This window comes from Neopelma chrysocephalum, unplaced genomic scaffold, assembly GCF_003984885.1.
Source record: "Neopelma chrysocephalum unplaced genomic scaffold, ASM398488v2 Primary Assembly neopelma1_96721, whole genome shotgun sequence".
Lineage (NCBI taxonomy): Eukaryota > Metazoa > Chordata > Aves > Passeriformes > Pipridae > Neopelma > Neopelma chrysocephalum.
This window is the reverse complement of record NW_020925365.1, coordinates 439,973-462,145: the sequence shown is the minus strand read 5'-3', so window position 1 is coordinate 462,145 and position 22,173 is coordinate 439,973. Positions and strand designations below refer to the sequence as shown.

The window sequence follows — 22,173 nt, the reverse complement described above, 5'->3', positions numbered from 1 at the left end:
GATTCGATGGCCTGACACATCAGATCCACAGAGGTATAGAGCTTTAGTAGATACGGGTGCACAGTGCACACTGATGTCATCAAGACACAGGAATGCAGAACCCATCTAGATCTCTGGAGTGACAGGGGGATGCCAGGAGTTGTCTGTATTAGAGGCTGAAGTGAGTTTAACAGGGAACAAGTGGAAAAAGCACCCCATTGTGACTGGCCCAGAGGCCCCTTGTATCCTTGGCATCGATTATCTCAGGAGGGGATACTTCAAAGATCCAAAGGGATATCGATGGGCTTTTGGTGTAGCTACTGTAGCTACAGAGAAGATCAAACAATTATCTACCCTGCCTGGCCTCTCAGAGGATCCCTTCGTTGTGGGATTGCTGCAAGTTGAAGACCAGCAAGTGCCACTTGCTACCAAGACAGTGCACCAGCAGCAATATTGCATGAACCAAGATTCCATAATTCCTATCCATAAGCTAATTTGATGACTGGAGAGCCAAGGAGTGATCAGCAGGACCCACTCACCCTTTAACAGCCCCATATGGCAAATGCGAAAGTCTAATGGGGAGTGGAGGCTGACAGTGGACTATCGTGGCTTGAATGAAGTCACGCTGCCTCTGAGTGCTGCTGTGCCAGACATGTTGGAATTTCAATATGAGCTCGAGTCAAAGGCAGCTGAGCGGTGCCACAATTAACATCTCTAATGTGTTTATCTCAATCCCTCTGGCAACTGAGTGCAGGCCACAGTTTGCCTTCACATGGAGGGGTGTCCAGTATACCTGGAATCAACTGCCCCAGGGGTGGAAACACAGCCCTACCACCTGCCATGGACTGATCCAGACTACACTGGAACAGGGGGAAGCTCCGGAACACCTGCAATATATTGACGATATCATTGTGTGGGGCAAGACAGCAGAAGAAGTTTTTGAGAAAGGGAAGAAAATAATCCAAATCCTTCTGAAAGCTGATTTTCCCATAAAACTAAGTAAGGTAAAGGGACCTGCATGGGAGATCCAGTTCCTGGGAATAAAATGGCAGGATGGATGCCGTCATGTGCCCATGGATGTGGTGAACAAAATAGCAACTATGCCTCCACCGGCTAAAAAGAAGGAAACACAAGCTTTCCTAGGCCTTGTGGGGTTCTGGAGAATGCACATTCCAGGTTATAGTCAGCTTATGAGCCTCCTCTATTGAGTGACCCAGAAGAAAAACCATTTCCAGTGGAGCCTTGAGTAACAATAGGCCTTTGAGCAGGTCAAACAGGAAATAGCTCATGCAGTAACTCTTGGGCCTGTTTGGACAGGACCAGCCGTGCAAAATACCCTCTATGTTTCTGTCTCAGTTTAATGAGACTGAAGTGTTTTGCTAAGGAAAATGAGTTATGAGGAAGACCAAACTCCTCCCTCTAAGCAATTGTAGATCCGAAATTAAGAGGTTCCAACTGAGGAAGTATGGAAAAAGAAAAAATAACAGCCCTTTATTAAAGGATATATGTGTATTGGCAGAACAACAAAAGAACACAAAAAGAACCCGAACAATAATCCTGTACCCAAAAATCCCCTTCAAAAAGGAAACAGTTCAATACTTTCTGCCTTTTGGCACAATTCTAACCACAATCAGCAGGGGGCGCTGTTGGATCTCTGGAGGAGCAGAGCCTGCAGTTGCTTGGTGGTAGTCAGCAGGGGGCGTGCTGGGCTCTGCAGTTGACACATGGGGCCCCAGTGCATGGGAGAAGCCGAAAATGGAGATCTCCCCCACCACCACCGAGAAGGGGAAGGGGAAAAGGGGAAAAGGGGAAAAAGGGGGCTTTTCCCACGAAACTCACACTGTCTGTGGCTGGTTGTGGCCGGGATTCCCCCCCTTCTGTTGATGGACACAAGCCGCTGCCAACACGGGAGCAGAGGAGGGAAAGGGCGACCTCCCCAAAAGGTTCCTCTGCAGATGGGTCAAACCTCTCCAATGAAATCCAAGCAGGTCTGGGCTGGGGGCAGAACAGGGCACAGGAAAACGGAGGCAAACAGGGGCAGGAGCAGCCAGATGACCAGGCTGAAAACAAAGTGAACCTCAGATCCCTCCAACACACACCCTCCCTCAGTCAGGGCAAAAGTAAAGTGTCTTGCCATTTCCAAGGAGAAAAGCTAAAAAACTCCACACCTCCCCCCCACAGTCTTCTGAGGGCTATCAACCTGGAATGTGGGCTGTCAGCCAGTTCTTTTGTGTGTGTGAATCACCCTAGCCAAACCACCCTCCCCCGTTCAATATCTTTCTTTCACAATGATGCAGGGGAAAGGAAAATTCCCTGCTTGGTTTTTTAGATCAAGTAAACCTCTGACAGCTTAAGCTGGGGAGCATGGTCTCACCTGGAGCCTCTGGTAAAGAACATAAGGAGAAACTCGGTCGACCATTAGGGTTTTGGAGCTGGGGTTATTGAGGATCAGAAGCCCACTACGCGCCAACTGAAAAGGAGATATTAGCAGCCTATGGGGGGGTTCAAGCTGCCTCAGAGGTTGTTGAGACAGAAACATGTCTCCTCTTGGCACTGCAATTGCCTGTGCTGCACTGGATGTTCAAAGGGAACATCCCCTCAACACATCATGCAACCAGTGCTTCATGGAGTAAGTGGGTAGCATTGATTACAGAACGGGCTTGAATGGGAAAACCCAATTTCTCTTGGAAAATATTATGGACTGGTCAGAAGGAATATTTGGAGCACTGCCTGAAGAGGTGACTCGTACCCAAGAAGCACCACCATATAATGAGTTACCAGAAAATGAAAGAAACTATGCTCTCGGTACTGATGGATTCTGCTGTGTGATAGGAAACCAACGGAGGTGGAAAGCTGCTGTGAGTAGTCCCACACAACAAGTAGTTGAGACTGCTGAATGAGAAGGCAAGTCAAACCAGTTTTCAGTATTGAAAGCCATCCAACTAGCCCTAAAGATTGCTGAATGAGAAAAGTGGCCTGTACTGTATCTCTATACTGACTCCTGGATGGTGGCTAATGCCCTGTGGGAGTGGCTACAGCAATGAAAGGAGACCAACTGGCAACACAGGGTAAACCCATCCAGGCTGCTGCATTGTGGCAGGACATTGCTGCATGTGTAGAAAACATGATTCTGAAGGTGCATCATGTCGATGCTCACATGCCCAAAAGTTGAGCCACTGAAGAACATCAGAACAATGAGCAGGTGGATAAGACTGCCAAGATTGGAATAGTTCAGGTAGACTTAGACTGGGAGTGGAAGGGTGAGCTATTTATAGCCCGATGGGCCCATGAAACATCAGGACATCTAGGAAGTGATGTGATGTACAGATGGGCTCGTGATCAAGAGGTGGACCTGACCATGGAGGCCATCACACAGGTTATTCACGAATGTGAAACGTGCGGCAATCAAGCAGGGCCACATGAGTAAAATCTCCTTGGAATAGAGGGCAGTGGCTGGGTTTCCAATATGATGAGGCCTGGCAAGTTGACTACATTGGACCACTGCCACGAACACACCAGGGCAAGAGCTATATACTCACCATGGTGGAGGCAACAATTGACTGGCTGGAAACATATCCTGTAAACCAGACCACTGCTTGAAACACCATCTTCGGCCTTGAGAGGCACATTCTGTGGTAACATGGTACCCCAGAGAACACTGAATCAGAGAATGGGACTCATTTTTGAAATAACCTTATGAAAGATGGCATTGAGTGGATCTATCATATCCCTTATCACCCACAAACCTCTATAAAGACTGAGAGGTATAATGGACTGCAGAAGACTTTGTTAAGAGTGTTAGGTTAGGGACACAGAAACATTGGTATGAGAATTTAGCCGAAGCTACTTGGCTGGTCAACACTAGGGGATCTGCCAACTGCCCTGGTCCTGCCCAAACAAAACCCCTACATACTGTAGGAGGAGATAAGGTCCCCATACTATACATGGGGAAGTGGCTGGGGAAGGTTGTGTGGATTTCTCCTCCCGTGGGAAAAGACAAACCCATTCATGGGATTGTCTTTGCTCGGGGACCAGGGTGTATTTGGTGGGTAATGCGGAAGGATGGGGAGACCCAGTGTGTGCCTCAACGAGATTTAGCTTGGGGAAAAAATAATGTGGTGTTAGTTGTATGTTGCAGGAAGTAAAGTAACAGGAATGACACGAAGCGATGAAGAACGAATTTTGCGAGGAGCAAGGAGAGTGTGATGATGACCCAAGCCAGGCTGGTGTTGGTGCCCAGCGATCAAATGTGCTGCTTCTCCTGTCCTGAATACCCATCCTGATGGAATGGAGCCCAAGTCATGGATCTGGAGGGGTAGAAGAAGCCCATGAAATGGGAAAATAATATCTATCTGTAAAAGGACGGTGGACAGTAGTTTTTAAAAATGTATAAATCTGTATGTTGGGTATAAAGATGGTTTAAGGATGCAGTTTAAGTTGTAAGTGTTGGTAAGAAGGGATTTCAGTAATGAGAAATAAATAGAATGGAATAGTCAGAAGATACATAAATTATGAGGGATCCGAGTATGGTGCAAATGGTATGGAATAAGGGGTAGAGATAGTATTGAGTTTGAGCTGGAGTTCATTTCCCCATAGCAGCCCTCACAGTGCTGTGCTTTGCATTGGTAGCTAGAAAGGTGTTGATAACACACCAGTGTTTTGGCAACTGCTGAGCAGTGCTGGCACAGCATCAGTTCTGTCTCTCAACATTCCCCCCCTCAATCCCAGGGGCTGGGGGTGGGCAAGATCCTGGGAGGGGACACAACTAAGCCAGCTGACCCAAGCTAACCAAAGGGATACTCCAGACCATATGCCGTCAGCTCAGATATAACAGCTAAGGAAAGGAGGAGGAAGGGAGGGCATTCATTATTTTATGATGTTTGCTTTGTGGAGCAACCATTACATGTGCTGAAGCCCTGCTTCCCAGGAAGTAGTCGAACACCGCTTGCTGATGGGAAGTAGAGAATAAACCTTTCTTTTTTCCTCTTTGGTTGTGCCTGTGCAAACATGGGCTTTTGCTTAAGTAAACTGCCTTATCTCAACTTATGAGCTGTTTTCCATCTTATTTTCTCTTCCCTGTGCATCTGGGAAAGGGAGTGGTAGACCGACTTGGAGGGTACCTGGCATCCAGCCAAGGTCAACCCACCACAGCATTATTGCTTCTGCTGTTTCTTTTTTCTCTTCTGTCTTGTCTCCTCTGTCTTTTTTACATACACATCACCCCTGTGGACAACCCGTGAACTGAGGAAAAGTCCCTGGAAGAGTGTTTGAGTCAAGGGGTAGTGGTGCAAGGACTTAAAGAGCACAACTGACTGTGTTAAAACGCTATCAAAGCCACAGAAGGAACTTGCTATAAGATAAGCCACCACAGCAGGAACTTGAGATAAGCACAGAAGAGAGGAACTTGCAACAGGAAGGTGCTACTTCCAGGCCTAGCAGAGGTGAGGTTTAATTAGCATCTCCTAGTTAATGCATCCAGAAAAAAATTCCCACTGTGGCAGACTGTGGGAAAGGAAGCAACTGCTTATACACATGCCATACGAGGTTATGGGAATGGCATCTATGCCCTGTGGATACCTGGAACTTGGACTGTATAAAAGTGATACCATAGAAGAATGATTCCGGCACCTCCAACACCGAGAAAACCAGGGTGAAGAAGGGCCAGCGGGATGCTATGGGATCCATAGGGTGTGATATCTTTCTACTTAATCTGTCTCTCACTCTCTTTCTCTCCCCCCCCCCAACCTTTCCTATTTCTTTCTATCTGTCTACTTCACATTTTACTGTTAAATAAAACCCATACTATTGACTTCGGCATATGGTCTCGTTTGCACCGTAATTCAGCAGAGGCATCTCTTAATAATCGGACCATAATATCAATGCAATTTAAAATGGTTACCTGTTTAGCTGGCTGGATGTGTCTAGCTGCTTCATGATGAGGGAAGATAGTAATGGAGCATGAAGCCGGACAAGGCCCAGAAAGCAAATATTACTATATGAAAAATAAAGAGTTAAATTCAGAATATAGGTATAAGCAAGAGCAGAAAAGCTTAGTCTTAGAAATAGTAGAGGCAATAATTCATTAAGGTATGCAGAACATACTGGTACAGGAGAACAAGAACTCATGTACTCAGAAGAACAACCTGATAAAGAAGGAAGATGAGCCAAGATCTGGGTATCCCTGCAAAATCATCAGAAACTTTTGCCAGATACACTAGGAAGTCAGCCAAAGTAAGAAAGTTCACAAAGTTCATGATGATGATGGGAGGCGGGCAGGGGGCTGTCCGAGACTGAAGGCCGGAACGACCCTCCCAAATTCCCCCCAAATTGAAGACCACACCTCTAACTCCGCCTAAACTCCACCTGTTATGAATATTGAAAATGTATGTTGCAATTCTATGAATATGTATGTAAAAAATGTTGTAATCACTTGCAAAAGTCATATATAATCCTGTCTTTTTACTGAAAAGGTGGAGCGGTTCTTCCAGGATGACCTGACCGTTCCCCGGGCACTCCGGAGGCCCGCGAAATAAAGTACCTCCTGCTTAAAGGCTACAAACTTTGTCTCTAAGCAGTTTCTTTTCATTCGTGCCTTTTTGGGGGCAAAATCTTGGCATCAAGCATGGGAAGCAGAATGGACTTAATGTGAATGTGTTTATGTTAAAAATCAGATTTGAATATATCGTTCCTCTGGTTTCAGTCTTTAAATGAAATCATAACCAGTTTTAATAATGTATTCCTCTTTTAAAATACGACATGCTGAACAGCTTCTTTGTTACATGTTGCTATGCCCAAAACCAGAAATGTCAAAAGTAGTCATATGCTTTGGTCTCCTACAGAACTGTTCCTTTTGTGATTTCAGGCAAAGCACATGAGCCAGGAATTTGGTGAACATCATTCTATGATATACTGAAGATCTACTTGGAGGGTCAGACCACCCCCCAAATCCACAGTTTCCATTTGTCCCAAGACAAGGAGTGACTTTGGACAGTGGTGGGTGGAGAGTGGTTTAGGATGCCATCACCTCTCGCTGCCACCGTGTGTGACCACGTGCATCCTCCTCATTTGAGGCAGTCTGATAGGCACAAATGCCATTTGGTGGCAGACTAGGCTGATTTGGGTCTGGCTGAGCTGAAGTTCATTTCCCCATAGTAGTCCTCACAGTGCTGGGCTTTGCATTGACAACTAGAAGGGTGTTGATAACACACTGGCGTTTTGACTACTGCTGAGCACAGCATCAGCACTGTAACATTCCTTCCTCAATCGAGGGCAAGATCCTGGGAGGGGACCCAAGTAGACCAGCTGACCCAAACTGACCAAAGGGATATTCCATACCATATGACATCAGCTCAGATATAAAAAGCTGAAACAAGGAGTAGGAGGGCGGGCATTCATTGTCTCCAATGGCTGCCTGCTGAGAAACTGTTAGCGTGCTGAAGCCCTGCTTCTCAGGAGTGGTCGACCATCGCTGCTGATGGGAAGTAGAGAATAAACCCTGCTATCTTTCACTTTGCTTCGCTTTTGCATGTGCAAGCTTCCGCTTTGCTTTCACTTTAAATAAACTGCCTTATCCCAACCCACGAGTTGTTTTTCTACCTTACTCTCTCCCCTGTCCCGCTGGGGAGGGGAGTGATAGAATAGCTAGGTGGGCACCTGGCATCCAGCCAAGGTCAACCCACCACACTTCCTTTGCACTGTGGGTTGGAATCATGCAGACAGTGACTGCTCCTGTCTCTGCTGAGACCCACTGGCTGAACCTCGCTAACTTAATAGCTCTTGAACCTGCCTGACTAGGAGGTGATGGAACTTCCTGCTTTGGGGACATTGCAGTGTTAGTCCATGGGATTTGCTGCAGTGGGAAAACAATGAGAAATTAATCCAGTGGGGCAATATTGTATTTTTCCATCTTCAAGGTCTATGAGATGAAATTTTGAGATGTATTTGACTCTTTGTCCCCCACTCCCAGCCAAGATTGTTTCAGAGGCTGAGGACTGCAGCAATTTCCTGATGAAATATACCTTCTCAAGCAAGTTGAGAATTTAAATTACACAGTAAATAAAATTAATCTGTCTGTTCACATCCTGATAAGTTATCAAGAGAGTCTTCAGAAAATGGAGGGAAAAAGAACAAAATGCTGACTACAACTTCTAATTTGAACCCAAGTCCCAATTTCAGCTCACTTGCGTCATTTAGCTTGGGGACATTAGCCTGCTTATAGTCAACACTGAAATCATCACTACCTTTCACCTCTGACAGAGAGTATTTGTCAGCAAGGACTGTGCCACTTCTTGGAGAGATTTCAGGGTACGTACATCAATAGGGGCTTTGCCTGCAGGCTGTATAGAAAGGGAGGTATAAGAATGCTGTGTGCTGTGGCCACGCTGATTCTGATGAGGGCTGCGCTACCCGGGGAGATTTGGAGAGCGTAAGTGTGACCATGCAGTCGGCATTAGCACAGTTGATGGCCATACCTCCCTGCATTGTAAAGAAAAGCAATTTTTACTAAACAGGGGTAGCAGAAATGAAAAGGATCCATATGCGGCCAGCCCCCTCCTCTGAATATAGGGAATATGGTTTAAAGCTGGGCACTAGCATTGATTATTCAGGATAGGTCATCTGGATCAGGATTGTTTCACCCAGCTTCAGAAAAGACTTCAGATAAGCAAGGGTCAGACAGCTAGGTCATCCAACTACCAACTTGAGCAAGTTGTGGGAGACACTGTATTTCTAGCAAAACATGTTGTTTTTGCTGACCCACCCCAATTTGGGGAAATTAGTGTACTACATCTAATTGTCAGAACTGACTAGCTAAAAAAGGTGTATAAATATGTCTTCCCAAGTCCCTCTTTGACCAGATTTTAAACACCTAAATAGCTGCATTTTCTTATGTTTTGCTGATCTGGCTGCTGCTCTGTCCCTTTGGTATGGTTGAGAGCTGGCACAAACACCAACAGGCTTTGAGTGGTTTTAAGTTTCCCTGAAGGTCTGATCAGACACAGAACTGATACATGACCTAGAGAGTATAAAGACAATGTTTGCATCTCTTTTCTGAGGATATAGCTCTTAACTTCTCATATAGAAGTGTATTGGGTCTGGCTGAGCTGGAGTTTGTTTTTCCCACAGTAGCCCTCACAGTGCTGTGCTTTGCATTGGTAGCTAGAAGGGTGTTGATAACACACTGGTGTTTTGGCTACTGCTGAGCACAGCACCAACACTGTAGCATTCCTTCCTTAGTTGAGGGCAAGATCCTGGGAGGGGACCCAAGTAGGCCAGCTGACCCAAACTGACTAAAGGGATATTCTATACCATATGCCATCAGCTCAGATATAAAAGCTAAGGCACAGAACAGGAGGGCGGGCATTCATTGTCTAATGGCTGCCTGCTGAGAAACTGTCACGCGTGCTGAAGTCCTGCTTCTCGAGAGTGGCCGACCATCGCTGCTGATGGGAAGTAGAGAATAAACCCTGCTATCTTTCGCTTCTGCGCGCACAAGCTTCATTTTACTTTTTGCTTTGAATAAACTGCCTTATTCCAACCCACGAGTTGTTTTTTTCCACCTTATTCTCTCCCCTATCCTTCTAGGAAGGGGAGTGATAGAGTGGCTGGGTGGGCACCTGGCATCCAGCCAAGATCAACCCACCACAAGGAGCTACTGCAAGAAGCAGTCAGTGCATTGCCTGCAGAGCAATGAAGGGCTCATTCTGGGATAATGCTCACCAAGAGTGTTGACTGTACAAGTTACAGAGAGGTTTCTGATGGTCAGACTGATGTCAATTTTTGCATTTCCCTTCAGAAAGCACACACCAAACAGAAGTGCCATGCTATTCCTTAGCACAGAGGAGGATAGGTAAATGACTGCTCTGGGCCTGACCAAAGCTATCATCCACTTACAGTAAAAGTGTCTCCAAAAGTGGCTTTATGTTCCATCAGTATATCCCTGTCTCAGCCCCAAAACTCATTTATCTGACCTTCATGTGATTATATGGAGGAAGGGCTTCTCTGTTTATATGTTATTGGGCTTTGACGCATAGGAGAGCAAGGCATCCAGTGTAGTTAGCCAGCTAGCAAAGAAAACCTTATGGCTGTAACTTTAGGTAAAAAATTTACTCTTTTGAACACAGAGCACATTACCTCTTCATGGCATGGTATAATTGTGAATCATCTTTGTGAAACAGTAAGCTATATTTTACTGATGGAAGAAACTATTTAACTGATTTGCCTTAAAGCTGTGTAAAGCACCCGTGGCAGCAGGGGAGGAGAGAACTGTGATTCTTAGCTTCCAGTCCTCTGCTGGAGCTTTCTCTGCAGTCATTTCATTTAGACAGGTTGCAACTATGTAACAGCAGGATGCAATTTATCTCTTTTCATCTTTGGTCGTCTTTCTGCACTGATTTCAAAGGCATCTATTGTCACAGTTCCCATCTCACAAGGGCATCATGTTCTGATTCTGATTCAGTGCTGTATCACTTAATTTTTAAGGACTGAGTATTTTATTTCTAATGGCTGCAAAATACCAAATATAAAGATTACATTCATCACTGTCAAAACTGGAATATATGAACAGCATCAATTTTATTTAAATGTGGGGTATTTTTATTCTTTCACATTTACCTTCAGAAAGGAATTTATTTGGTATTTTCATGTACTTTTCAAAGAATATTTTTTCTGCCAGACAAAAGAACAGAGTTAGATAGCTGGGGACATGTTTGCAACCTAACAAGCCCAGCTAAAAAGTTTTGGTTTATAAATGGAACTTTACAAAATACAATCCATAAAGCTAAGATATTCTTTCTTCTAACGTATTTTAAAGGGACAGAGAAAATTATTTCACCTGGAAAGAACTTCTGAAAATGCTCCCTCATAATTTCTATTCAAATGAACACAGGTTTAAGACAAAACCATTTTCTTGACCCTGCTGTATGGTGTATCAGACAAAACAAAGAAAAAGAAAGAAGTCTATGAAGTGCCATTTAACTCTACTAATTTAAATAGTTCTCTTCATTTAAAGCATCACTTATGCTAAAGGCATAATATACCAGATAAACAGAGTTAATATTAGTGCCCACATCAGTTTTGTTATGGGTCCTGATGTTCTGTGAAGAACCATTAAGGTCACTGAGGCATGCAGTCTGTCATGCATTTAGGATGATGCCTTAAGATTCTTAAGGCATCAAGGAGAGTAACAGTTCAAACTTGCTTAGCTGAATATTCACAGCCTTCAGTTACACAGGAGATCATCATATAGTGCATATTTGTATAAACGCCCACTTGAATAGAGCCGGACATAAGTAGGCTTGAACTCTATACATGCTTAGTCAAATGTCCATGCTTACATGAGTCTAAAATACACACTAAATGATTGGTCTATGGTAGAGAACATGTTTTATAGTCTATATAAACTAGAGATTTAATTTATTTTTTAAATGTTGTAATTGGGAAAGCTTTCACTCGCTGGCAGATACCACTGCTTAGAATGACTTGTTAAGTTCCGGTCTAGTAGCCAAAACAATTAAGGACAGAAGCGTTAATGTCACAGGCAGTATGCAAGCATGGAAGAGACTCAACAGCTTGCCGACTCCAGCATCCTGCTTGGAAAGTACCCTTGGACTTTTCCTGTTCCCAAGACTGGGCTGCAGCTGACACTCCCAGACATGTTTCTGGCCTTGATTTAGCAGCAAAATGGAATGAACACTTGGCATGTATCAAGCTCTGTCTTGAGGTGAATGACAAGCAAGTTGAGAGCTTATGGGTTAGGATAAAAGGGCAAACTAGTAAGGGTGACATTGTTGTGGGTGTTTGCTACAGGCCACCTGATGATGAGGAGGAAGTGGATGAGGCCTTCTGCAGGCAACTAGAAGTAGCTTTAAAGTCACAGGCCCTGGTTCTTCTGGGGGACACTGACATCTGCTGGAGAAGCAACACAGCAAAGCACAAACAGTACAGAAGGTTCCTGGAAAGCAATGATGACAACTTCATGTCACAGTTAGTGGAGGATCCCACAAGGAATGGTTCGCTGCTTGACCTCATACTAACAAACAGGGAAGGCCTTGTTGGAGATGTGAAGGTTGGGGGCAGCCTTGGCTGCAGTGACCATGAGGTCGTGGAGTTCAGTATTGGGTGAGGAGGAAGCAGGGCAGCAAGTAAGATTGCAACCATGGACTTCAGGAGAGATAACTTTAGCCTCTTTAGGGATCTTCTTGGAAGAATAAATTCTTGTACCAACTCCCAGGCTAAATTTGATTGAGATAAATTATACATCCATAAGAAAAAAGTAAAAGCTTTTCCCCCAGAATATGTACAGCCCAAGGTGCCTCTTCCTGCTATTCAGTTTATCAGCCCCCATCCTGGGTACTTGAATCAGCAGCAGCTCAGCCAGAGAGTCATCTCACACAGCAAACCTGCTCCCTTAACAGGATTACTGACTTGATCTCTCCCTTAGCAAGACTGGCATTGGACATTTGGCCAATAGTATTAGAATTCAATTAGTTATTTAATAAGTTTATGATTAACCAATCTGATGATTAAACTTTCATTAATTAGGTTGGTAGGAATTCTATTTTAGAGGGATACTGGTCCCTAATTTAATACATCTCCTTTTGGAGCAGGGTTGGGGATCTCTCTGTGAGCCCTTGTGTGCGGCATGCCCCAACGCTTTTCTCTCCTGCTGCAGAAGTACCTCTAAAAGCTGTTTGGGTGGCATGGGGGGCTGCTGCCAGATCACCAGGGCATGGTGGCCCCTGGGGACAGCTCAGCATTACAGCCCAGTCATTACACCTGGTGCAACTCAAAGACTCCCACTCTGTTCTGAAATCTCACCAGACGGTGCAGAGGGAGGCAGGCAGGGTTTATTTAGGGCAGCTGGAGAACTCACAAGTACAGTTTCAAAGAACCTAGCCTGTCATTTTGATATCCACACTCCTCTCACCTGGATTCAGGTGGCTGGCCCACCCCAGGGGAGGAGCCGTACTCTCCTCTTTCTCTTTACGGACGGCTCAGAGAAAGCTTATGGCTTCATCTCTGGTTTTATGTCATTTGTCATGTGCTCTGAAGGACAGGGCCCACTGGGTGCTGTGATCTGTGCCTCATAAGGTACCCCAGTACAGAGGACAGGATGCTGCCATCTTCCTCCTCCAGCTTGGACCTTGCTTTTGCAGAGAAATCAGAACTGGGCTAAGGGATTAGTCCCAAACTCACCTCATGGCTAGACTTCGCGAACAAAGATTTGGGAAGGGCTCTACCCATGTTTCTTGCAAGCGCGTTGGTGGCTAAAAAGGCCAATACAAGAAAGGCACGTCCGGTTGCAAAAGACACAGCAGAAAGACACCTTAGATGGTATATTCTGCAAGGCTCGATTCTTTCTGCATTGACTTTTCTCCTCAAGGGTGATCCTGCGTGCTTTCTCAAAAGCATCAGCAGCATTATAAATGGTGTGTCTCCAAGCCTCCCGATTAGAGGCCAGGGTAGACCAGTTATGGTGATCAATATGCCCAAGGCAGAGTTGTTGCTTCAGGGAGTCCTTGTATCTTTTCTTTGGAGCTCCTCTCTTGCGGCAGCCGGTGGCAAGTTCACCATAAAACAGGATCTTAGGGAAGCGGTGGTCCTTCATCCTGGAGACGTGCCCTGCCCATCGCAGTTGCGTTCTCAGTAACATGGCCTCAATACTTGTGATTGCTGCCTGTTCAAGAACAGATGTATTGGTCACATAACCTGACCAGTGGACGTTCAGGATTGTACGGAGGCAGCGTTGATGGAAGCGTTCTAGGAGACGCAGGTGGTGGCGGTAGATGACCCATGATTCGGAACCATATAAAAGAGTAGACAGCACTATGGCTCTGTAAACACTGATCTTGGTACTTTTCTTCAAGTGTTTATTACGCCATACTCTTTTATGGAGTTTTCCAAAGGCGCTATATGCCTTCGCTAACCTATTGTCTATCTCCCTGTCAATCTTACCATCTGAGGAGATGAGACTGCCTAAGTAATTAAACTGTTGGACTGATTTGAGTTCTGACTGGTCGATGGTGATGTGGGGATGATGGGGGTCTTCCTGAGGTGCAGGTTGATGGAGTACTTCAGTCTTCTTTAAGCTGACTTCCAGCCGAAAGAACTCAGCAGCGTCTGCAAAGCAGGATGTCAAACGCTGCAGGGCTGCTTCTGTGTGTGCAACAAGGGCAGCATCATCAGCGTAAAGCAGCTCCCGGACAAGATGGTTTAGGGTCTTAGTGTGGGCCTTCAGTCGCCTTAGGTTGAATAGGCTACCATCAGTACGATATCGAATGTAGAAACCATCCTGATCATCGAGGTCTGCCGTGGTCCTTTGGAGCATCATGCTGAAAAAGACTGTGAATAAGGTAGGAGCGAGAACGCAGCCTTGTTTCACACCATTCTTTATTAGAAAGGGCTCAGAAAGTGCGTTGCCATATCTGACTTGGCCATGCTGATCCTCATGGAGTGAGATGATCATTTTAAGGAACTTGGGGGGACAACCTAAACGTTCCAAAATCTGCCAAAGACCTTTTCTGCTCACAGTATCGAAAGCCTTGGTGAGGTCGACAAAGGTTACATAGAGACCTTTGTTCTGTTCCCTACACTTCTCTTGCAGTTGTCTGAGAACAAATATCATGTCTGTGGTGCTCCTGTTGGCTCTGAAGCCACACTGACTTTCAGGTAGAATTTCTTCTGCTATAGAGGGTATTAGTCTGTTCAGGAGTATTCTTGCCAAGATTTTGCCAGCAATGGAGAGCAGAGTAATACCACGGTTATTTGAGCAGTCTGATTTAGTACCTTTCTTCTTATACAAGGTGATGATGACTGCATCACGAAGGTCTGAAGGTAGTTCGCCTAGTTCCCAACAGCGCACCACAAGCTCATGAAATTTAGCATGGAGTGCAAGGCCCCCATGTTTCCAGACTTCAGGTGGAATTCCATCAACCCCAGCTGCCTTGCCAATTTTCACCTGCTGTATGACCTTGAGGGTTTCTCCTAAAGTGGGGGCAGTATCCAATTCGTATTTCACCAGTTGTTGTGTGATGGACTGAATTGCTGAGTCTTGGACTACACGGTTGGTACTGAAAAGAGTCTGAAAGTGTTCAGACCATCGATTCAGAATGGAGGTTTTATCTGTTAGAAGCGTTTGACCATCTGCACTGAGTAGTGGGCTTTGGACTTGGTATGTAGGCCCGTATGCTGTTTTCAGGGCCTCATAGAATCCTTTGTGATCCCCTGTATCTGCACATAGTTGAGTTTTTGCAGCTAGATCGGTCCACCACTTGTTCTGGATGTCACGGAGTTTCTGTTGGAGCTTGCTGCATGCAAGACGAAAGGCTATTTTTCTTGCGGGACAGGATGGCAGTGCAAGGTGTGCTTGGTGGGCAGTTCTCTTCTTCCTCAACAATTCCTGGATTTCTTGATTGTTTTCATCAAACCAGTCCTTGTTCTTCTTGAGGGAGAACCCTAAGGATTCTTGAGAGCATTGCAGGATGCTGCTTTTAATATGATGCCAGATTCTTTCAGGAGAGGAATCTATAGTATCTGTGGAATGGTTTTTGAGCCTAGTTTGAAGGTTTGCCTGGAATCTTTCTCTTACTGTGGCTGATTGGAGATCGTTAACTTGGAGTCTTCTCCTTGGGATACTGCCCCTTTTGGGTTTGAATTTGAGATTGAAATTGAGTTTGCAGCGCACAAACCGATGGTCTGTTTGGCATTCTGCACTGGGCATCACGCGGGTATGGAGGACATCCCGGACATCTCTCCGTCGCACCAAGACATAATCAATGAGGTGCCAATGCTTAGACCTGGGGTGCATCCAGGTTGTCTTCAGACTATCTTTCTGCTGAAAGAGAGTATTAGTGATGGTAAACTGTTGCTCCGCAGAAGTCGACCATTATCGTTGCAGTTTCCAACACCATGCTTGCCTAATATTCCTTTCCAAGCTTCAAAATTTTTACCTACTCTGGCGTTGAAATCACCAAGGATAATGATCTTATCATCTGCGGGCACCTTTTGGGTAAGGCAGCGCAGGTCACTGTAAAATTTATCTTTTTCAGCAGGGTCAGCTTGGAGAGTTGGGGCATATAGACTAAAGAGGACAACGTGATGCTTGTTGTTTAGTGGAAGGCGTAGGGAGATAATGCGGTCAGAGTGACCTGTCAGCAGATTTTTGAGTTTAGGGACAATAGAGTTTTTGATCATGAAGTCGACACCTGAGAGATGTTTTTCAGTTCTGGACTTACCTGACCAAAAGAGTGTGTAACCGGCACCATGTTCTCTGAGGCTGCCTTCCTCGTGAAGGCGAACTTCACTGAGAGCAGCAATGTCGATGTTGAGACGAGCCAGTTCATGGGCAATTAGGGCAGAACGTCGCTCAGGACGTCCGCTATTTGCAGAATCGAGCATGGTTCTGATGTTCCAGCATGCTAGAGTTAATTTAGGTACACCTTTGGAGGCAGGTGCATGCCTTTGACTTTTGCTCTTTGTGCGACCGCATTGGAAGAAGATGCCCGTTGGTCTGCTGTTAGCCAACCGGGTGAAGGTGGGGATGAGCTTTGTTTAGGCCACCTTTTCTAGGCCCCTCTCCGAGTGGAGCAAGCAGTGCTGTCCTTGAAAAGGTTGCTTGGTCGTTCAGGGTGCTGCCCCAAGAGACTCTCATCTCCGTCAGTCTCAAATGACCAATATCCTGAACCGCCTGCATGCAGGGTTGAGTCTGCGGTTCCCAGTGCACCTTTCACCTGCCGTTTCGACCCTCGCCCGTCGCTACAGGACTTTTTGCATGTGGGTAAAGCCTTCAAGCCTGCACAATGGATTTTTTAGGTGAGATGCAGTGTGCGCAGAACTGAACCCACCCTTTAATCCTAAGGTTCATCTACCAGGGCCGAACAAGCTTGGACGGTGGCAGCGAGGTCCTCAGGACGTAGGTTTGATTAGAGTGACCTTCTCTTAGATGGATGGCCTTATGGGGCTAAGCGAGCTCCATCTGCCCGGGTTTGGGATTAGAGTTGTCCTCCTAGGATGACTGCCAGAAGGCTAACGAGCTCATCCTGCCCAAGAATGTAGTGTATTTGACCCTACGGTTTTGACCTGTCTGGCATGGGTGACCCTACCGAAGGCATGTACCATCGCCAGCATAGCTCGCAGCCACATAGGGGCACACAGGGACCGTACCTGTCAGAAGGGATTAGTCCCAAACTATCACAAATGATTAAACCTTTTTCCCATCCCATGGTGGGTTAACTGGTTGGCTGCCAGGTACCCACCAAAGCTGCTCTATTACTCCCCTCCACAACTGGACAGGGGAGAGAAAACATGATGAAAGGCTCATGAGTTAAGGACAGGGAGAGATCACTTACTGATTACAGTAACGGGCAAAACGGACTTGACTTGGGGATATTAATTGAATTTATTACCAATGAAAATCAGAGTAGGATAATGAGAAGTAAAACAAATCTCAAAAACACCTTTCTCCCACCTCTCCCTCCTTCCCGGGTTCTACCTCCTCCCCCTCAGTGGCACAGGGAGTTGGGGAATGGGGGTTATGGTCAGTTCATCACATGTTGTTTCTGCTGCTGTTCAGGAAGAGGAGTCCTTCCCCTGCTCCAGCTTGGGGTCCCTCCCACGGGAGACAGTTCTCCATGAACTTCTCCAATGTGGGTCTCTCTTTCCACGGGCAGTATTGCAGGAACAGCCTGCTCCAACGTGACTCTCCCATGGGGTCACACGTCCTACCAGGAAATCCTGTGGACCCCAATGGGCTGCAAGGGGACAGCCTGCTTCACCATGGTCTTCACCACGAGCTACAGGGGAACCTCAGCTCCGGTGCCTGGACCACCTCCTCTCCCTCCTTCTCCACTGACCTTGGTGTCTGCAGAGTTGTTCCTCTCACATATTCTCACTCCTCTCTTCTCTGGCTGCAATTACTTCTGTGGAATAACTTCTTAAATGTTATCACAGAGGCACTGTTGCCTTGGCCAGTAGCACATCCATCTTGGAGCTGGCTGACATTGGCTCTGTCAGACATGGGGGAAGCTTCTAGCAGCTTCTCACAGAAGCCACCCCTGTAGTCCCCACCACCACCAAAACCTGGCCACACAAACCCAATACACATCCTTGAGGGATCCCCTGCCTCCTTTCTTAGGTAGGGCTGCTATCCAGCAGTGTTACTCAGTAGAGGAATGGCAGAGGGTATGGTAGGCTGCTGTTGCCACTGTTTCATGTTCCTTAGTGTCCTCTTCCTTCCAGGGATTGTATGCAGGGCTGAGGGTTTGGCAGCTGCCTTTTCCTTCCACTTCTCAAGGGGTCTGGTGGCAAAACACAGCCATGCCTTGAACGGCAGAGGGAAACAGGACTGGCCAGAGAAAGTTTATATCCCTGATGAAACCCCTGAGAAAGGGGTTTGAAAGACAAGATGAAAGGGGCCTTTTGAGTCCCAGGTTTCTGGCTGCAGCTGCTTTGAGTGCTGCAGAAGGGGAAACAGGTCTGGGGGAGGAGAAATGTCATCCCAAACCACAGATCATTGCACTGGAAATCAGATGTGTGTACTGCTGAGTTGAAGCATCTGTCTAAAGAGTGGCAGTTCCAGTCTCAGGGAGAGTTTAAAGAGACTCATGGAAGAGCTTGACTCATGCTGAAAATAACAGCAATGTACAGATAAAGATGATGACAGCTCTTAATATGCAACTGTGATGTCAATGAAACAGGATTTAGTATTTTAATGCTGATGTATTTTACATTTTTCTTACCTTTGTCAGGACAGTGCATGGAAGCAGTTTGCTAACACAAGGTGTCATGCGCTGGTGTGCCCATTCAGGACTGTAGTTATAACATTGCCATCCCAGTGTTGCTCACTGCCGGACCACAGGCAGTCTCGATGGAGAGAGGATGGGTGCTAAAGCACTGCTGGCCTGAGCAAGGTTTAACATTGCCTTTTGGGGGGGACTGTAAAAGAGAACCTGGGTGAAGGGGAGGCAAATATAACCTAGACTCTGAATGTCAGACCCCGTGTCTCACTCCACACGTTACTAATATTTTTGCAAAGACTCCTGCTTTTCTGTCTTGCCACAACAAATGGCCTCATGAGATCCCATTGATCGGCAAATGAGCCTACCTCCCCCCTACACCCCCAAACAGCAGACGGGATGTTTCTGACTCTGCCTCCCAGTTGCCTGCTCTCACCACTGTGGCATTAAATGAGATTGATGGCAACGCTGCAACTGCAGAATCCCTGCTATCTGACCCACTCTCCTAAATGACCCAGTGAGGCAGAAATTCTGGCAGAGCAACATTTTTACCTCCCTCCCCAATGGCTAGCTGTATGCACCAAAGGGAGGAAAAATCCTAGCTTGAATTTGCTTATCAAAAGACCATTAGCAAAGGATTTTCTACATCATTTCTAAGACACAAGAGAGGAGACAAGCAAAAGAAATACAAGAACTATTGTAATTTCTGTGCCCCATGCATGCCTGGGTCAGATTTGTGTTGGGCCATAGTGCATGCATATTCAGTTTCACTTGGCACATACATTTTTGTGAACTTGTCATGGTTAAAGTAAGTTTTGTTTTCTATCCCCTTTTCCAACACTGTTTTGGAATACTGTTTCTTTAAGAGCAAACCCCTCACTGCAGCCGCAGCTGGGGAGTGGGGGGGGGGGGGGAAGGAGGGGGAAGACGAAGACGCTGCCAGGAAGGAACCAGAAGTCCCTCTCCATCTTGGACCATGCGGCTGGCTGGTGAGGCGGAGAGAGACAGACATACGAACTGTTGGAGCCACACCCGGGAGCCACTGCTACACCGGCACCCTCCCCTGCACCCCTGCCGGGGACTTCTCAAAAGGGGAGATGCCCAGGGCTGCTCCCGTGGCAGCCGGAGAGAAAATGAAAGAATGAAAGTAAAACTAACTCTGTGTCTGCGGTGCCGTTTTGAAAAACCCGGCCCGGAGCCATCTGCTGCTCCAGGGCTTTTGCCCCACCATTTGCCATTTCTGCAGTCCCTGCTGGCTGTTACTGTTGACACCCACCTCCGGAGACAGAGCCAGAGAAAAGGAGAGAGCCTGCACCCATACTACTGTGGAGTCAGGATCCATGCCAGCATCCCAGTACTTTCTTTGTTCTCCCAGGAATAAGGGGGGGGGGAAGAGCACGTGTCAGCCACCATCTTGTCTGTGCACCAAGGGGGAAGAGACTAGGAAAGATTTCTATTATTGGCTTAAACCGTTTTGTTACAGTTGTTATATTTCTTTTCAGTGAACTGTTATTTTTTCACTTGTATCTCCTTGCATTTTGTCTCTCTATATTGGTGAAAGGGGGAGAGATTTTAATAAAAGGGGAGGGGGCTAATTTGTTGGAATCTCCACCCCAGCATTTGTCTTAAACCAAGACAAATCTAAAATCACCAACTACATACAAACATAAGGTTTATTGTGGTAGTTGCCTATTTGGATGCCTGACTGGAGCTGAATGTGAGATGACAGGAATAGAAGAGTTGTAAGAGTAGAAGAAAAGAGGAGAGAAACAGCCTGAGGATCTCAGCAAGCAAGGCTTTATTGCAGTAGCACCAAGGGACTAGTGAGTGTGTATAGAAGACATGTAGTTCCTTGTACGAAGAAATAGACAGAAAACAGACTGTGCATAAGGAGTACAGACAGCTAAAATGGCAGATGTTTCAGTGATGTATGGTTCCTTGTGGTTCCAACTTCAGTTTGAATTATCTTTCAATAATTAAGATTTACAACAGGTTTTAACTTGTACACAGATAATTTAAGTACAGTGAAAGTGTGTTGAATTTAATGATGAAAAAGTGAAGTGAGGAGGGTCAGGGCTTTTTCCCTGATAAAAACTTTGCCAAAGTCTGTGCTAATTCTAATCCCTTTTAAAGGACTTTATAAGAAATGACCTGCCTGCCCTTCAGCCAGGTGGTGCTGCTGGGTGGACAGACAGGGGAGAGAAGAGAAGCCAGCAGTGGGAAGATGCTGGCTCGGTACTGTGTATTTGCCGCTGGAGTGGGCAGCAGGATGTGCAAGGAACAAACCCCTATAGACTGCAATTTAGAGCAAAAGATGTGAGTCAGGGATTGTTATGTTAAGGTATTGATGCCTTAAGGTCCATCTGGTTTTTTGATTTTTCTAATTTTTATAAGTTTTATAAGTAGTTATATAGCAGAAGTAGATTTAGAAGCAGCAACACTTATTCCCTTACCCTTAACACAGAAACTACACACATTCTCCAACCCTTTTACCCCATTCTATGCTCCCCATATCAATTATACCCCTGGATTCCATTAGAACATGTTAAGTCTCGCTCTGAGATAGACCTGTTCTGTTTGGAGAATGCTTGTATCTTAGCCTAAACCACAGAACACAGTCAGAAACTGGGTGACCGTGTACCCTTTGTGCTCTGAAGAAATGAAGATTGATGAAGAGGTGGTCTCAAAAGACCCCAGCCCCAATTCCCAAGGGGCGGATCGAAGGTGGTCCAGGGCAAAAGCCAGTGGGTGGACAAAACCTGAAATTGGACAAGCAGTATTATAAATTGTAAACATCTGTAACAGAGAGTAGCACGCGTCTTGTAACCTTATGCCTCAGAGGCACAAATTAAAACCCTTTCCTTATCTCACCTTCAAAACTAATTTGCCTCGGAATTTTTTTTCTCCCTTAATTTTCTTTTAGGCATCAGTATGGTGGGATTTCAGAGAGCCTTTGCAGATGCAGAGATGGAAGTCTGTTTTGTTTTCCTTTTTGCTGCAAATTTTTGTAAAGAAACTAATTTTCCTGTTTATAATCTATTTTGAATCAAGAACATAGATTACCATTACCGATTGACCAACTGCATGCAGGGTTAGTAGTATCAACTGTTGTCTTTTTTGCCTCATTATTTCTCTCCATACAAGCATCAGCAACTTTAAGTCATACTGAATCTTAAATTACCCCAGGGACAGAAAGTAAGGATAATGGGATTATCTGTCCTGGAGACAACTTCAGTTTGAAGCAACATCAGAAACCCTCTCTGAATGCACAGACTGAGGCAGCTGCAGGAGATGGGGGTTAAACCTACTACACTTTGCTCACTGGAAAGGCCTTGGTGCCTGGGACAGTGACTGTATGGTTTTCTTACTTTACTCACAATGTTAAATGCACTCTGCTTACTTTGGTTGACCATGTGAAAAACCATACTTAGGATTCACCACTAGCTCCATAATCTGGCTATCT

At 45.8% G+C, this 22,173-nt stretch overlaps 1 protein-coding gene and 1 long non-coding RNA gene across 5 annotated transcripts in view; both read right to left on the bottom strand.

Annotated features, from left to right (window-relative positions):
- LOC113981713 (protein FAM219A-like) overlaps nt 1-22,173 on the bottom strand; it is a 160,100-nt gene that overhangs the window by 14,569 nt on the left and 123,358 nt on the right. For 2 of the 4 annotated variants that reach the window (XM_027709269.1, XM_027709270.1), the window contains exon 3: nt 334-345. The exons of the other annotated variants lie outside the window; for them this stretch is intronic. In XM_027709269.1, the coding sequence (XP_027565070.1) occupies nt 334-345 (12 nt within the window). The remainder of the gene's footprint in view (nt 1-333; nt 346-22,173) is intronic. 4 annotated transcript variants of the gene reach the window in all.
- LOC113981715 lies at nt 2,897-15,333 on the bottom strand. Its single transcript, XR_003538509.1, has 3 exons — nt 15,322-15,333; nt 4,883-4,887; nt 2,897-2,999 (listed from the first exon to the last, which is right to left on the bottom strand). It is a non-coding gene; the product is annotated as an uncharacterized LOC113981715 (long non-coding RNA).